The 17,757-nt window shown below is 38.6% G+C and overlaps 1 protein-coding gene across 3 annotated transcripts in view; it reads left to right on the top strand.

The window, feature by feature from the left end:
• CCDC171 (coiled-coil domain containing 171) overlaps nt 1-17,757 on the top strand; it is a 313,810-nt gene that overhangs the window by 131,789 nt on the left and 164,264 nt on the right. For all 3 annotated transcript variants that reach the window (XM_037061926.1, XM_037061927.1, XM_037061925.1), the window contains 2 exons: nt 3,537-4,041; nt 4,743-4,859. In XM_037061926.1, the coding sequence (XP_036917821.1) occupies nt 3,537-4,041; nt 4,743-4,859 (622 nt within the window). The remainder of the gene's footprint in view (nt 1-3,536; nt 4,042-4,742; nt 4,860-17,757) is intronic.

The raw sequence follows: 17,757 nt of genomic DNA, 5'->3' as shown, positions 1-17,757 counted from the left end.
TCCTTTCCATCACTGTTGGTTTCCTGTGCATTTCCCTTCATTTCACTTAGTTTAGCCTACATTTGTTCCTCTAATTTGTGACTAAAATCAACCAGTTCTGTGAGCTTTCTGATCACCAATGTCTTGAATTGTGCATCTGAGAGGTTCGTTATTTCTTTTTTGCTTAGAGTTATCGGCTCTGGGGCTTTGAGTTTTTCTTGAGCCATGTTTTGGTCTGTTTGCACCTGTTTGTTATGTATGAGGAGCAGAGCCCTATGTGTTCACCAGGGTTGGGCCACTCAGTTGCTGGGTTGTGACACTGTATGTGGGGGGAGGGGCCAAAGGAAAGCAATGGCAAGCGCCCTCTGCTGCCTCCCGCAGCCACTGCTGGTGGCATGGTCTGTCCCACTGCGCGCGAATGTGTGACCGTGATCAGCCTGCCACTGGGTTTGCCTGCTGGGGCCTGCTCGGTCTGTCCCACTGCTCACTCCTTTGCTGGTTTATCTGTGTGCAAATGTGGGACCGCAGCCAGCCTGCTGTCCGAGCCTTCACTGGGTCATCCCGATGTGGAGTTGCCTGGGCACCTGGGGTCGGGGGATCCTTCCTGCCTGACCCTGCTCTGCTGCTGGCTCTGCCCCTCTTACCTGTCCGGGTTGAATGGTTCGTTGTTGTCAGACTTCTGTATAGTTCAATTTTCTGTTCTTTGGCTACGTCTTTGTTCTCCAAACCTTTGTTGTATTCAAACTTGGTTGTTGGAGAAGGCACAGTGTTTCCACCTACGCCTCCATCTTGGCGGAAGTCACAATAAAGAAATTTTTTCTGAAACAACACTTCTGCCTGAAACTTTGAGATCTGTGAATATGTAAATTGGCAGCTACCTGGAACCTGATTAGGTTCAGTTTTATTTTATTATGTTGCTATGACTGGTATGCCTCTTTTACCTTAGATTTTTCTATAATTTTCCTTTTTTCCTCTCACTGAACTGATGGAATTGATTTGGGAGAGAGTATGGAATTAACCTTTGTAATTTCCACTTGCTCCCCTCATTTCGTTCCCACTCCCTGCAGCTGGGGCGGCTTCCCTCGGCAGTCTTCATGTGTCTGACTCTCCCATGCATTCACTGAAGCAGAGAGACTCTTCCAGGCTTTTATGGCTTCTCACAGCTTTTTGGATAAAGTTTAATTTCCTTAGCTGAATTATCTGTTATCAATCTGCTTCTTGAATTTTCATCTTTCTCTTTTCTTTAGACATACTGAGTCATTTGCACCTCCTCAGAACACATTATCTTGTTTTCTGGCTCTTTTTTACATGCTAGTCTTCCTGTTTTCTCTAGTTAAAATTCGAGTGTCAGTTTTCCCTTTTCTTAAAAGTTGCCTCTCTTAAAAGGGTGTCTTGCATCAGCTTCCAAGCAGTTCACCTGGCTGGTATGTTTCTTGCTTTTTTCAGCTGCTCGGAGTGGGACACCGTTTCCTTTACCAGTCTTCGTATGGAGCTCTGGGGCACGATTCTAGTGATCAGATATTGCTACCCCAGCGTGGCCATCGGTGGGGAGGTGGTTAGGGCCAGCCACAATTTCTTTATTTCTCAGAGTAATGGCCAGATCAGACTTTCGAGAAGGGTTAGAGTAAATCAAGGGGATTATAGTATAGAAACATTCAAAACAATGTCTAAAATATAATATTTTTTCCCTGCCCAAGGGAAAGATTAGAAGAAGTCTAATCCTTCAGAGAGCAGCCTGTTGTATACTTCCTGAAGTCTTGCATGCAGGGCTGTACCTCAGAGTGTACGTGCATTCACGGGGCAACTTTGGGAAGCTCTTCTCCCGCCTCAGGAATTACTTTTCTCGGCAGAGTATTTAACAAACTTGAATTCTTCTTATGACTGCCTAGCAGCATTGGCCATGATAGGCTTTCATGCCAAATCTTGCAGAGTAGTCAAGAGTTTGTATGATTGCATCCAAATCTTATCACTTTCAGGTCTTCCTGCCAGTACCAGTTTTAGAAATATATCTGATTCTTTTAGTTGTTCATAGATAACACTTGAATCAGACACACACTCATTCTAAACCTCTCCCAAAGATCCATATCAAATTTTAGACAGGGTGCATCTGAACCAATAGTACAAAGAGAAATATGTTCCTAATGCCCACACATAATGAAGATAGTTTTCACTTTGTTATACATATCCCAAGCATGATTCTCTCTTTAGTTGTCTCCCTTATTCAAAGTGAACCCCCTTGGCCTCCACGGTCAAGTCATGGCAGCTCACCTGGCCAATTAAAGATCCAAATGAAGCTGTTAAAGCACCTTAGATTTATAAGGATTAGGTTAAATTATTATAATGTAGCTATGGCTCCTATGTGTCCTTTACCGTAACCCTCCAAAAGCCTGTTAACATCATTTTGTGGGAACTCTCTTTTGTGTACTTCTGGCAATCTGGCAGAGCTCTGTTTCAACATTATACCACAGTAATTGATTTACTTGTCTGTTTTCCTGGCACATGGAATTTAGTGAGTAGTCAGTAAATGTTTTTTGAATGATAAATGAATCTAATGGAAATTGGGATCTGTTATGTTTTAGAATTTATTCTACATCAGCAATTCCTTAATGATTGGTCATTACATTTTATAGAGAGCTAGATAATTTTCTAGTGATTAAAATATGGTGTCTGCAGTTAAAATTTCTTTGTGTTTCAAGTTAGGTTTTAGGAATGTAAATACCTTGATTAGGAAAAAAGAATCAGATTGTTGCTGAGGCCCTGCTTGCAATGAGTATTTCCTCCCCCCACTGGAGCTGGATGGTGAGGAAGAAACTGAAATACGAGTATGTTTTCAGTCAGTTCCTTCTCGTCTGGTAAATGGCAGACAGTCAAGTGCTGTTCGTTTATCATTGATTTAACCCTTCGCTTATTTTAGCGAAAGCAAGGTCTTCTGTTACCTAGGGAAGCCTCTATTGGTGGCGTAATCTCTGTTTAAAAGCAGGAAATAAAAGTTAATAAAGAATGGAAGAAGAGAAATTATGAGAAATGGAATAGGAGATATTGTCTAAGTATGTGTATTTGTAAATGTACTTTATGATGTACTTTTAAATTTATGTGTTCTACTGTATATAAAGCTACTATGTAAGACGATTTAAAAATTACTCTGCACATTTGCCCTGGCTGGTGTGGCTCAGTGGATTGGGCACCAGCCTGCGAACTAGAAGGTCACCAGTTTAGCTCCCCATCGGGCGCGTGCCTCTGTTGCAGGCCAGTCCCTGGGTTGGGGGGGCGTGGGAGAGGCAACCAATTGACCTCTCACACTGCTGTTTCTTTCCCTCTCTATCTCCTTCCCTTCCCCTCTCTCTAGAAGTAAATAGGTAGAATCTTAAAAAAAAATTACTGTTCACATTCAGATCTAAGTTGTTTGGTGCACTGTTCTTCTATCATAATATGTATTTGTTGAATATTTTAGAACATGGATCTTTTGAAGAAGTAGTTGTCAGCAAAAGTTTTTATTTCTATAAAAAGGAATTAATAAAACATCCGTTTATTTCATATTTTGGCTTCTCTCCTTATAGAAATTTCAAGAAATTGCTGAAAAAAATATGGAAAAATTGAACCATATTGAGAAGTCACATGAGCAGTTGGTTCTTGAAAATTCACGCATCAAAAGTGTGTTATCACAGACTCAAAAGGAACAAACATCCTTGCTGGCAGCCTGTGCCTTGATGGCTGGTGCCTTGTATCCTCTCTATAGCCGATCGTGTGCCTTGTCTACACAGAGAGATTTTCTCCAGGAGCAGGTCACCACCTTCGAGTTGTTCAAAGTAGAAGTGAGAACTCTAGCCCAGGCTTTGTCAACTGTAGAGGACAAGAAGCAAGAGGAAGCCAAGATGAAGAAAAAACCGTTCAAAGGATTGATACGTGTATTCCGGAAAGGTGTTATTGCAATTTTGGCAGCACACAGACTCAAAGTTTTGGGCCAGTCGTGTGCTTCTCTTTTTACCTGGATGGAGAGTTTCAAAGAAGGCATAGGCATGTTAGTGTGTATGGGAGAGCCTAAAGACAAGCATAAATTTCCAAGTAAGATGATGTGTGCTTTGAAAAATCTAAGTTGAATGTGAGTGACATACAATGTGTTTCACCATTATGCAAAAACTTAAATTCATTTAATATGTTGCCATGTATATTTATGTATAAACTAAGTTTTGATTTTTTGTTATAAACATTAAATATAAAGCAAGTAGCAAATATGTATAATTTCAACTTTGTCTAGCTTTATTAGACTTGAATGCTTTTTTCACAGTAGAGGTTATACAGTGGTTTTTCAGTTAAGTAGGTCCAGAGACTATGCCCTATTTAAAATTAATTAGCAGTATAATTTATTTTCACTTTCTATGAATCAGTATAAAACGACCAGAGTTAAAAATCCAATGAAGAACTCAATGAAAATGAGACAAATATAAATTTTCCGGCTAACATTTTGTGATTATCTGACTATTCTGAGGAAAGAATTATTTTAATTCAGCTTTTGAAAAGCAAGTACCATAACTACTATGGGTAGAACTAAAGAATTTTTTTTTCTTTTGATGTCAGTTAATAGTCATATATAAACAAAGTCAATCAAATCTAACATTTCTTGTTAGACTTTTCTGCACTAGGCAAAGTTCTGTCTATAAATTTTGATCTATTTCTTAAGTAACTAAACATGGCTATGAGTTTTTAAGATGGGTTTTAATATGTTTTTATAGCATTACATAATAGATTTTTCCCTATTTTTGCAGAACATCAAAAGGAGCAGCTACGTTGTCTGCAAGCGCTCAGCTGGCTCACCAGTTCTGACCTTCTTGCTGCAATAATTGCTTCTACGGCTGAGTTACAGGAAGTCATTAGTAAAACAGGTATGTTTTCCCCTATAAATATGTCCTCTTGAAATACATTTAAAAGCAAATGTTTAGAGATGCTTTATGGTACAAATTCTAATAAACAATCTAGGGAGACAAGATATTTGCTCTCATCTTTCTTTTATTCAGGTAAGGGAGATTGTCACATCTATATTTAATGATGTAGGGAATTACTGTCAATTTTGATGAGCAATTTTGTGCTTATTTATGGGAAAATTAAATGATATTTTTAGGTGAATGTAGACACCTTTTTCCCCCCCTTTGTGATCTGATTTTCTTGCTCATCATTAGCTTTTTTTTTTTTTAAATAATACAGGTCTTTCTTCATTTATCTTTCTGCCTATAAATTTTAGAAGTTTGAGTGATAACTGAACCAGCAGAAAATTTTTGTTTTTCATTTGGTTATGTTTTGATTTTTTCTAATTAGTTTTAAAGGGAGTTAATTTGAATAGTCTGTTCCTTCTACCACGGGTGGAACCCCCTGTGATTTGTAATTTCCAAAGGTCTAAAATTCAAGTTTATTTTCTTATGGCTGAGATTGCATGATGTGTTTGTGTGAAAAGTTTGGTGGAAATTAATTTATCTATGCTACAAGAATAACAGACTGTCATCTATTGGTTACGCTATGTCACTGGACTAATTATTGCCATTTCAGACATTTTAATAGTGCAACTGAAGTTGTTAATACTTGCCTACTTAATGAAATGTTGTAAATGTTATTGAAATAATAATTTAGGATGTAATTTTAGTTTTTAGATACTCTGTTATGTAAATACAGATCATTTATTGTGATTTCAAATATCTAAACCTAAACCTAGGTTCTTGTAGAAGGAAATTTATGATTCAGATATTATTTTTACATCATGATAATTTATGTTGATAAGCAATATGCATATTTAATATATTGGCAAAGGTCTGAATAAATAGATTTTGAGAAGGTTGGTATCATTGCTTCAAAGCAAAACTGTAATATTCTTGAAAAAGCTTAATAGAAGTTTTTGTATTTATTTTAATAAACAGATGGTTTGTGTTGGTCATATTCTTTGTAGGTATGTGGACACATAAAAGTAGATTGGCTTTTTTAAGCTTTAATTTTTTCAATTATTAATTTAACATTTTTTTATTATTGTTCTATGTATACTTTAGGAGATCAAAGAAATATATGTGACTCAATCTGGCTCTCTAGAAAATATGTTCAGTGGTTATTGAACAAGAACAACAATTCATGAACAGATTAGGGAAAATGTGTTGAAGGGTTAGATAGGGCAGGACAGCCTTTATACATAAAAATCCATAGAAAGTGCAGTGCATTGTGGGCATATGAATATTGGGAAGGCTTTAGGTGGATAGAGTAATTTAATTGGGTCTGGAATGGTAGTAAGTTAGAGAGGGGAGGTGGCTGTCAGAAGATGTGCACGGCGTTAGCACAGCTGCAGAAGTGGGAATGCGATAGAACGGGAAGAAGGGACGTTACAGAGATGAGAAGGGAAATCCACGCCTAACAGGCCTGGCTTATCGATGGTGACTACTGAAATGTATTTCCTCATAACCATATTGGGGAACTGGGAGAATAAGTTGGGTCATTGGCATGGGGTCAGATTGTAGAGGTTTTATAAAAGTATTCAGTGATTCCCCACCCTGAGCATATGTTCCCTTGAAACATTTTTAAGTTAAAATATTGATACAATGTTATTGACACCCTGATAAAAATATATGTAAGACTTATCAAATAGAAAGAAGATAGATCAAGAGTGCTGTCTTTAAGTGCCTGCCAATCTGCAGGAACAGAGCTGCCTTTGATGTGAGAACCTGGTTGCGCCTCTAATGGTTTGAGGATATAGCAAGTTCAGGGAGACTTAGTTTTAAGGAAGGCTTTAAGTGTTTGTTGGCAAATGAACACTACTTAAGGAGGAGAAAGTAACTGTTGCTCAGAGGGGGAGGACAACTGATGTCTCAGAGCCCTGGAGCACATCGGAAGAGACATGGTCTGGACAGGTAGATAACTGACCATTACTGGACTAGTACAAAGTGATCAGTGTGGCCCTTCTGCAGAGATAGCTGAACTATCTGGGCTTATTCTTTCAAAACAGGATAAGGGATTAATATATTATTTTTTCCAGATGACACTTTTGTTTTAAAGTGTTTTAGCCCTGGCTGGTGTAGCTCAGTGGATTGAGCACAAGCCTGTGAACCAGAGGATCGCAGTTCGATTCCCAGTCAGGGTACATGCCTGGGTTGCAGGCCAGTTCCCTGCAGGCCATCTCCCAGCAGGGAACGCATGAAAGGCAACCAAACATTGATGTTTCTCTCCCTCTCTCCTTCCCCTCTAAAGATAAATAAATAAAAAAAAATAAAAATAAAGTGTTTTCTAGTAGTAGAAGTTATAGGTGTTTTAGCAGAAAAGATGGGAAAATATCTTCCAACAGTTAAAGTATATCAGAGGTTATCAACAGATGCTAATGAGGGTAATAAATGTAAAACCATAACAGCTTATATAATCATGCATTTATAATTTAGGTGTATGAATAACCTAAATAGGTAAGCATTATTTTACAGTAGAAAGAGCTTTATTCACTAGCTTTGAACAAGGTACATTTGATTTTATATCCAGCTCTGCTAGTAGTGGTATGAAATTAATTGGGCAAGTTACTTGAACTTTACTGGGCTTCATATGCTTTACCTATGAATGGAGATAGTATCATCTTCCTGGTTGTTTTGAGGATTTAAATGAGATAATACTACCGAAATTTTGTATAGTACCTGGCGTAGAGAGGGTGCTACACAAAGTTGTTCCCTAGCACCCACCTCGCCATGAAAGTAGTGTAGAGCCTTCATGACAGGCATGCACTCCTGTCTATGCATACACATCTTTACACTACTAATTATTCATTTTCTATTCCGAAATTTCCAGTGTTCTCTACAATGGAGACAAGATAGTGTAGGGTTAACCAGAAGTCCTGGCTGGCTTTGAATACTGGTTCTGACTCTAGCTGTGTGACGTGGCATGTTATTTAAACCCTCTTAGAGTTATTTAGAGAATTAAATGACTTAATTTGTAAAGTGCTTAAAGTAGTCTTTGTTTATTAATTTGCTTTTTAGTTAAAATAATCAATTATTGATAAGATTTATTGCATTAACTGAATAATGAACATTCATAAAACTTTTGAGTAGATCCAATGAAAATACCTCAGTTTATCTTAAAATTTCAAGACAATTTACATATCTCATGCAGCTCTAACTTTTTAAAACATGGTTTTGTTATAAATTAGCATAGGAAGATCAAGGAGAAATTTCCTCCTCTGAATATAGGAAGGTTATTATGTTTGGGGGCATCAAAGATTTGCTTTGTTTGTAACTAATAGAAAATCCCACTTAAACTAGCTCAGTGATACACAGTTTCTCCCCCTCAAGTGACAGGAAGCCTAGATGAAGGCAGAGATCTGGACTGTCTTTCTGCTCTGCTATCCTTGGCAGCTCCATGCTCATGCCTCCTAGTTTTAAGCTGCCTACTCTACTTCCAGGCATCAGGGTTTTGTGTTGGCAGGAAGGAAAGTGGAAGGACGTAATGTGAAAATAGTCATACATTGCTGCTGGGAGTGAAAAAAAACCAGCTGCTTTGGAAGAGTCTGGCAGTTCCTCAAAGTGTTAAACAGAGTTGTCATACGAGCCAACAATTGTAGTCCTAGACACACTATATGCAAGAGGAATGAAGACATATATCCGTACAAAACCTATATGAATGTTCATTGCAGCATTATGCATAGTAGCCAGAAGTGGAAATAAACCCAAATGTCCATCAAGTAAGGAATGAGTAAATATCCATATTGTGAATTATTATTGGGCCATAAAAAGTAATGAAGTACTGATACATAACCAAACATGGATGAGCCTTGAAATTATTATGCTAAGTGAAAGAAGCTAGTCACAAAACCTCACATATTGTATGATTCCATTTACAGGCATGGGTCACTTTATTATGCTTCACTTTATTGTGCTTTGCATTTGCTGAGTTTTTCACAAATTGGAGGTTTGTGGTAACCCTGCATTTTATAACAGCATTTGCTCACTTTGTGTCTCTGTGCCACATTTTGGTAATTCTTGCAGTATTTCAAACTTTTTCATTACTATTATATTTGTTATGGTAATTTGTGATCGGTGATTTTTGATGTTACTGTTATAATTGTTTTGAGGCTCCACAAACTGCACCCATGTAAGAATGTGAGCGTAATCAATAACAAATGTTGTGAGCATTCTGACTGTTTCATTGACCAGCCATTCCCTGTTCCTCTCACCTCGAGCCTTCCTGTTCCTCGAGACACAACAATATTGAAATCAGGCCAGTTAGTAACCTTGCAGTCATCTCTCAGGGTTCAAGGGAAAGGAAGAGGTGCACAGCTCTCACTTTAATTCAAAAGCTAGAAATGATTAAGCTTAGTGAGGAAGGGATGTCAAAAGCCGAGACAGGCTGAAAGCCAGGCCGCTTGCATCGAACAGCCAAGTTGTGAATGCCAAAGAAACATTTCTGAAGGAAATTAAAAGTGCTACTTCAGTGAATACATGAATTATAAGAAAGTAAAACCAGCCTTATTGCTGATAAGGAAAGATTTAGTGGTCTGGGTGGAAAATCAAACCAGCCACAACATTCCCTTAAGTCAAAGCCTAATCCAGAGCAAGGCCCAAGTCTCTTAGATACCATGAAGGCTGAGAGAGGTAAGGAAGCTGCATAGGGAATGTTTGAAGTTAGCAGAGGTTGGTTGTGTGGTTTAAGGAAAGAAGCTGTCTCCCTAACATAAAAATGCAAGGTGAAGCAACAGGAGCTGATGTAGAAGCTTTAGCAAGCTATCCAGAAGATGTAGTTAAGATAATGAAGGAACATGGCTACACTAAGCCATCCAGGACCTCCATAGCTAAAATGGGGAAGTCGGTGCTGGTCTTCAAGGCTTCAGAGGGCAGGCTGAGTCCCTTGTTAGGGGCTGACGCAGCTGGTGACTTAAGTTGAAGCCAATCCTCATTTACTGTCCTGAAAATCCTGAGGCCCTTAAGAATTATGCTAAAGCTGCTCTGCCCATGCTCTATAAATAGAACAGCAAAGCTTCAATGACAGCACATCTGTTTACAACATGGTTTATTGAATATTTTAAACCCCCTGTTGAGACTCACTGCTCAGAAAAAAAGATTTTTTTTCAAAATATTACTTCTTATTGATAATGCAGCTGGTCAACCAAGAGCTCTGATGGAGATGTACAATGAAATTAATGTTGTTTTCATACCTTCTAAAGCAACATCCATTCTGCAGCCCTTGGTTCAAGTAGAAATTTTGACTTTAAAACCTTATAATTCAAGAAACACATTTTGTAATCTATAGATGCCATAGTGATTCTTCTGATGGATCCGGGCAAAGTAAACTGAAAACCTTCTGGAAAGCATTTACCGTTCTGTATGCCATTAAGAACACTTGTGATTCATGGGAAGAGGTCAAATATCAGCATTAACAGGAGTTTGGAAGAAGTTGATTCCAGCCCTCATGGGTGACTTTGAGGGGTTCATGAATCCAGTGGAGGAAATAACTGTGGGTGTGGTGGAAATAGAGAAGAAGTAGAATTAGAAGTGGAGCCTGAAGAGATGACTGAATTGCTGCAGCCTCACAACCATGAAACGTTAACAATGAGGAGTTACTTCATATAATGAGGAGAGGAAGTGGTTACTTGAGATGGAATCTATTCCTGGTGAAGATGCTGTGAAGACTGTTGAAGTAACAAAGGACTAACAATATGTAAATTTAGTTGATAAAGCAGAAGCAGGGTTTGAGAGGACTGAGTCCAGTTTTGCAAGGGCTGTGGGTGAAATGGTGTCAAACAACATCACATGCCTCAGAGAAATTGTTTGTGACAGGAAGAGTCAGTCCATCCAGCACACTTCATTGTTGCCTTATTTTATTTTATTTCTATTTTTTAAAAGATTTTATTTATTTATCTTTAGAGGGGAGGAGAAGGAGAGAGGGAGAGAAATATCAATGTACCGTTGCCTCTTGTGTGTCCCCTGCTGAGAACTGGCCTGCAACCCAGGCATGTGCCCTGACTGGGAATTGAACCGAGATCGTGTGGTTCGCAGGCCTGCGCTCAATCCACTGAGCTTAACACCAGCCAGGGCCATTGTTGCCTTATTTTAAAAAATTGCCACAGCCATCTGAACCTTCAGCAGCCACCAGCCTGGTCAGTCAGCAGCTGTGAACAGAGGCAAGACACTTCCCCGGCAAAAAGATTATGACTCACTGAAGGCTCAGAGGATGGTTAGCATTTTCAGCAATAAAGTATTTTAAGGTTAAACTCTCCACATTGTTTTTCTGGACGTAATTCCATTGTACATTTGATAAACTACAGTACAGTGTAAACATAACTTTTACATGCACTACAGTGCAATTTGTGTGACTCGCTTTACTATGCTTTTTGTTTTTATTGCAGTGGTCTGGGACCTAACCAACAATACCCCCAGGGTATGCTTATATTTGAGATGCCCGATTAGGCAAATCTAGAGACAGAAAATTGATCAGTGGCTGCCTAATGCTGGGGAGGCTGTTGGGGTCTTGGGGAATAACTGCTAATGGTATGGTGTTTCTTTTTGGGGGTGACTAAAATGTTATACATTTATATGTGATGATGATTATATAATTCTGTGAATATATTAAAAACACTGATTTGTATATTTTAAATGGGTGATTTCTATTGTGTGTGAATTATATTTTGAGAAAGCTGTTAAAATATGAAATCATGGCTGCTGGATATATCTTTTATTTTATTTTATTTATTTATTTATTTAGAGAGAGAGGGGGGAAGGGAACGAAAAAGAGTGGGAAAGAAACATCAATGTGTGGTTGCCTCTCGTGTGTCCCCTGCTGGGAACTGGCCTGCAACCCAGACATGTGCCCTGACTGGGAATCGAACCGCGATCTTGTGGTTTATAGGCCCGAGCTCAATCCACTGAGCTACACCAGCCAGGGCTGGATATATCTCTTTATATCAGCAAAGCAAAAGCTTTCCTACAAGCTCCCCGGGAGGTTTCTGCTGTTGTTTTGGTAACCTGATCTGGTTCCCAGGGTTATCCCTAGCCCACTGCCCGGAAGGTGGCAAAAGAGAAGGCAGAGTTTGTGATTGGGATGGCTCAGCTAATCAACAATGTCTGCAAATAGAGAGGATTCAGATTTTAGAGTACAAATTGCCTCCGCATCTACTGCCTCAGTTATAAAAGAAGATTGGTCAATTCCAAGAAAACTTGGAAAAAAACAAGAGAGCAACAATAACAAAAAGTTTCCCATCAGAAAAGAATAGTTACTGTTAATATTTTTGTGCATGTTCTTCCAGTCTATTTTATCCCTTTATCTCTCTGTCTACCCACCCTGCCTACTTCCCACTCATCCATCCTGCCATCCACCCATCTATCTATTAGCAGACTCACAAATGTTATAAATATCATAGACTATATACTCTTTTATATTTTTGTATAAAAATTATTTTGAAATAACCTTAAACTTATAGAAAAGGTGCAAGTACACTACAGAGAACTCTTTTTTTTCTGATTTGAAAAAGAGTCAAACCATTCAGAAATGAATGATTTGAAAGCAAGTTGCTGATGTGATTTCCCATTACTTCCCCATACTTCAGTGTGCATTTCAAATATGTTCTTGTACCTAAGCAGAGTGCAGTGACCAACATCGGGAAACCAGCACTGATACATCACTACCCTTCAGACCCCATTCTGTTTTCCCTGGTTGTCCCCACTTGGTTTCCCTGACTTTCACGGTAAAAGCACCTGGTTTAGAACTGTGTTGCATGTGGTCATGTTTCTTTAGTATTCTGCTGCATGAAAGAGTTTCTTGTTTCCATGACCATCAGTCTGTGAAGATTACATACCATTTATTTGTAGAATAACCCTCAATTTTGATTTGTTTCCTCATCATGAAATTCAGCTTATGCATTTTAGGCATGAATATCACAGAAGTGATGCCTTGCTTTGCCTACAATATACTATCATAGCTTTAGTCTAAAAGAAGTCATATTTTTGAGGATTTTTCTCCATTTCTATTAATATTTTTCTAGAGAATCATTTTCAGTGTTTGGATAATATTTTTTAGTTACTAATTCTATAATTTATTTGACCAGTTCATAATAGGGTGTTTCATCATACCACAGGCATCAGGAGTATCGGTTCAGCTTTGATTTGTGATCGATTCATGTCTCTTGAATGATCTAATATTATGTGCAGTATCTTAATTCTTTCAGTGAAGTGGGTAATTGAAATGGCAAGTTGTTTTAGGAAGTAATCTGAAAATTCTGAAATGGAAAAGGCTAGTTCTTAGAACTTTTTTCTTTTCTTTCTTTTTCTTCTTAAAGAACTTGCTGGAAATTTAAACAGTGTGTCATGCCAGAACTACATATGGATGGAATCATTAGCAATGTTTTTGTTTTTAGACCCAGGAAAACTGGTACATGTAGGCCAATACTAAGTTGTTTTTTAATATTTTAAGTGGTAGCTGTACTGCTTCTTGTATTTTCTTTGTTCTAAGGTGAAAAAATAAATTACTCTTTAAAAAATTATGTACTTATATTTTTAGAGTTAGGAATATATACATACCATTCACTATCTGGGAGAAAAAATTTTCAAATGATTTAATAGAGAAAGCTAAACATGTTGGATATGTAGTAGAGTGTGAAGTAAGAATTTTGACTCTAGATTTGAATGAGTTACATTGCTTAATTTGTGTGTGCCTTTAGGAAAATTACTTAATCCCTTTCCAGCTTCAATATATTATATGTAAAGTTTGACTAAAAAAGTTCTCATTAGGAATAAATGTAACTAGCTTAGCCAAGAACATTTTTATGTAATTGCCCAATAAATATTTGTTGTTTTACCTTTTTGGTGTGTGTACTGATGTCTTACACTTTAAAGTAATACTGGGTAATATTGGTACTTTACCTTTAACCTTTTCATGGAGCTACAAGTTCAATATGTTAGCTCAAGTTCACTGCTCAGAAAGTGCTGAAGGTGGTGTCCTGCTACCCTCTTAAACTTTATCGATGTCTTTATAGACAGTGGGCAAGGACCCCAGTATCCATGTTGCCTCTGTGAATACTGGACAGGTGGCAACCTTCCTGCTTTCATTAAAGTGTGTGCCTACTTGAGATAAATTACCTTTTCCAGGTATCCAAATGGTGTGCCTGCAAGAGATCATTTACCTCAAACAGGGGAGAATGTTACTTCCACTCAAGGGCTGGGATATCAGTCATTAGGGGAATGGACTAAAGAACCTTTTAGGTATCTGAATATTTCCAAAGGAGTGCTCCAGACTGAATTTTTCAAGATAGAAACAAATATGCCAATTTGCTTTAAAATATCTCTGAACAAATACAGAAGCATATAGATTTGAGTAGAATATTAATACATCTTGTGACACATTTACACATGTAGATTATAATTGAATCTTAATGATCTAGAAGATAGATGACCAAAACAAACATACCGCTGCTATTACTACTCAGAAGTTTTTTCATTGTATATACTTTGAGCTAACTTTCTAGAGGTCGTAGCAACCCTTTCAGGCAAAACTCAGAAATCTAGGTTGTATTCAGCATAACACTGAAGTTTCACTCCTAGGAAGTTCAAAGCATTAAGGAAAGATATTTTTGTTAATAGGCAGTTATTGGTATGTACTTATAAGCTTCAAGGCTTTGTTGAATCCCAGCAAACAGTATAGGAAAAAGAGCTTTGCTGCCCCAAGTGTGGTCTGTGGACAGCAGCATTGGCCTCGACAGTGGAGAAGGGTTAGAAATGCATAACCTCCAACTCCACTCCTGGGCTAATCAGTCAGAACCTGCGTTTTAGCAAGACCCTCAGATGATTTGTGTGCACAGTAAAGTTTGAAAAGAAGTAACTTAGAGGATGTTTTTATTTACATAACTTCACTCATAACTGAAAGTGAAACAGTACAAGCTGACCACATATCATTCTGGGACTTGTGGTACTAGTGCTTATTTGAGGAGCCACATTAAAGTATTGGATTTTTAAAATTTTTAAAATTTCCTTTTTTATTATTACTTTGGCATGTTTTATATTTTCACACATTTTATTATGGGAATTTTCAAGTATATAGAAAAGTTGAAAAAATTTACAGTATATAGTATTTTGGTTTTTAAATTAAAATTTATTTACCTATCATAATTTTGGGGGTGATTTTTAATTTATTTTTTTAAAATATATTTTATTATGCTATTACAGTTGTCCCATTTCTCCCACTTTCATTTCCCTCCACCCTGCACACCCCCTCCCACCCACATTCCCCCGTTTAGTTCATGTCCATGTGTCATCAGTTCTTTAACTTCCACATGTCCCACACTACTCTTGCCCTCCCCCCTATTTTTTACCTACCATCTATGCTACTTATTCTCTGTACTTCTCACCGCCACCTCCTTCCACTCCCCTGTTGCTAACCGTCCATGTGATCTCCATTTCTGTGGCTCTTCTCTTGTTTTAGGTGTCCACTTAGTCTGCTTTTGTTTTAGGTGTGGTTGTTAATAACTGAGTTTGCTGTCCTTTCACTGTTCATATTTTTTATCTTCTTTTTCTTAGATAAGTCCCTTTAACATTTCATAATAAGGGCTTGGTGATGATGAACTCCTTGAACTTGACCTTATCTGAGAAGCACTTTATCTGCCCTTCCATTCTAAATGAAAGCTTTGCTGAATAGAGCCATCTTGGATGGAGGTCCTTGCCTTTCATGACTTGGAATACTTCTTTCCAGCCCCTTCTTGCCTGCAAGGTCTCTTTTGAGAAGTCAGCTGACAGTTTGATGGGTACTCCTTTGTACGTAACTGTCCCCTTATCTCTTGCTGCTTCTAGGATTTTCTCCTTCATTTTAATCTTGGCTAATGTAATTATGATGTGCCTTGGTGTGTTCCTCCCTGGGTCCACCTTCTTTGGGACTCTCTGAGCTTCCTTGACTTCCTGGAAGTCTATTTCCTTTGCCAGATTGGGGAAGTTCTCCTTTATTATTTGTTCAAATAAGCTTTCCACTTGTTGCTCTTACGCTTCTCCTTCTGGTACCCCTATAATTTGGATGTTGGAACGTTTAAAGATGTCCTGGAGGTTCCTGAGCCTCCTCATTTTTTGGAATTCTTGTTTCTTCATTCCTTTCTGGTTGGATGTTTTGTTCTTCCTTCTGGTCCACTCCATTGATTTGAGTCCCAGTTTCCTTTCCATCACTATTGGTTCCCTCTGCATTTTCCTTCATTTCCCTTAGTGTAGCCTTCATTTTTTCATCTAATTTGTGACCAAAATCAACCAGTTCTGTGAACATCCTGATCACCAGTATTTTGAACTGTGTATCTGATATATTGGTTATCTCTTGGTTGCTTAAATATATTGGCTCTGGGGCTTTGATTTGTTCTTCTGTTTGAGCCATTTTTGGTCAGGTTGCTCCTGTTACATATGAGGGGCAGAGCCTTAGATGTTCACCAGGGCAGGGCAACCCAGTGGCTAGGTTTTGATGCTGTATGTGGGGGTGGGGTCATAGAGGGAACAATGGCACTTGTTCTGCTCTCTCTTGGATTTCAGTCCCTTCTGCTGCTTCCCACAAGCAAACTGGGCCCTTCTGGTGCTGGTTCCCGTGTGGGTGGGCTTGTGTATGTTCTAGGACTCTGTGGATCTCTCCGATGAACCCTCCTGTGAAGCTGGGAGTCTCTCCCAGCACCCTTTCAATTGGTGCTTTTAGGCTTTATTTCCCGGAGCTGGGGCCCTGGGTTGTGTGGTCTGTCTCGCTGCCTGTTTTCCCCTAGTTCATCTGCCAGAGAATGTGTGACTGTGGTCAGCCAGCGGCCTTGTGCACTCTGCTTGTTTCCTCCCTGCACCTGGGGTCTGCTAGCCCCGTGCTGCCTGCCCTCTTGGGTCTGGCAGCCCCTGCCTTTTCCTGCTGTGACCCCTCTTCGCTGGCCGCCGACTCCACCCCGCTTACTGGTCTGGTTGAATGGTTGTTGGACTTCCATACAGTTCAATTTTCTGTCTGTTCTGGTTGTGTTTTTGTTTCTAAATCTTTGTTGTCCTTAATTTTGGTTGTACCAGAAGGCACAACCTATGCCTCCAATTGGCCAGCTATCATAATTTTTAAGAACAACTGTTTTTTCCAATTTTTAAAATATATTTTATTGATTATGCTATTACAGTTGTCCCATTTCCCCCCTTCATTCCCCTCCACCCTGCACACCCCCTACCCCACTATTTCCCCCCTTTAGTTCATGTCCATGTGTCACAAGTTCTTTAGATTCTATATTTCCCATACTATTCTTGCCCTCCCCCCTGTTTTTTTTCTACCTACTGTCTATGCTACTTGTTCTCTGTACCTTCTCCCCCCTTCTCCCCATCCCACTCCCCTGTTGCTAACCCTGCATGTGATCTCCATTACTGTGGTTCTACTCCTGATCTAGCTGTCCTTTAGTTTGCTTTTGTTTTGGGTGTGGTTGTTAATAACTGTGAGTTTGCTGTCCTTTCACTATTCATATTTTTTATCTTCTTTTTCTTAGATAAGTCCCTTTAACATTTAAGAACAACTTTTGAAGGGAGAATTTATCATTGGAAGTGTTCATGACTATGTGAATTCCAATGCCATGCCATAGCATCACATTTGAACCATGGATTCACCACCCTTTTTCTCTCTGGTACAAATTGTATTCTATATGTTGACCAAAGCCAGAGATGAACTTGCTGACTCAGGACAAGAAAGTTGCCACAAATGGTTTTGAATTTCAAAGCTTTGGGGAATTCTGGCATTTTAGAGAAGCCTACCTCTACCTTATAAAGTGAACCATAGAAGCTTTAATTACATTTGCAGCGGTATATATTTGTGAATCAG

Source organism: Sturnira hondurensis, unplaced genomic scaffold (assembly GCF_014824575.4).
Source record: "Sturnira hondurensis isolate 20B ecotype Veracruz unplaced genomic scaffold, ASM1482457v3 Scaffold0013559, whole genome shotgun sequence".
In the NCBI taxonomy this organism is placed as follows: Eukaryota; Metazoa; Chordata; class Mammalia; order Chiroptera; family Phyllostomidae; genus Sturnira; species Sturnira hondurensis.
This window is presented reverse-complemented; position numbering and strand designations above follow the sequence as displayed.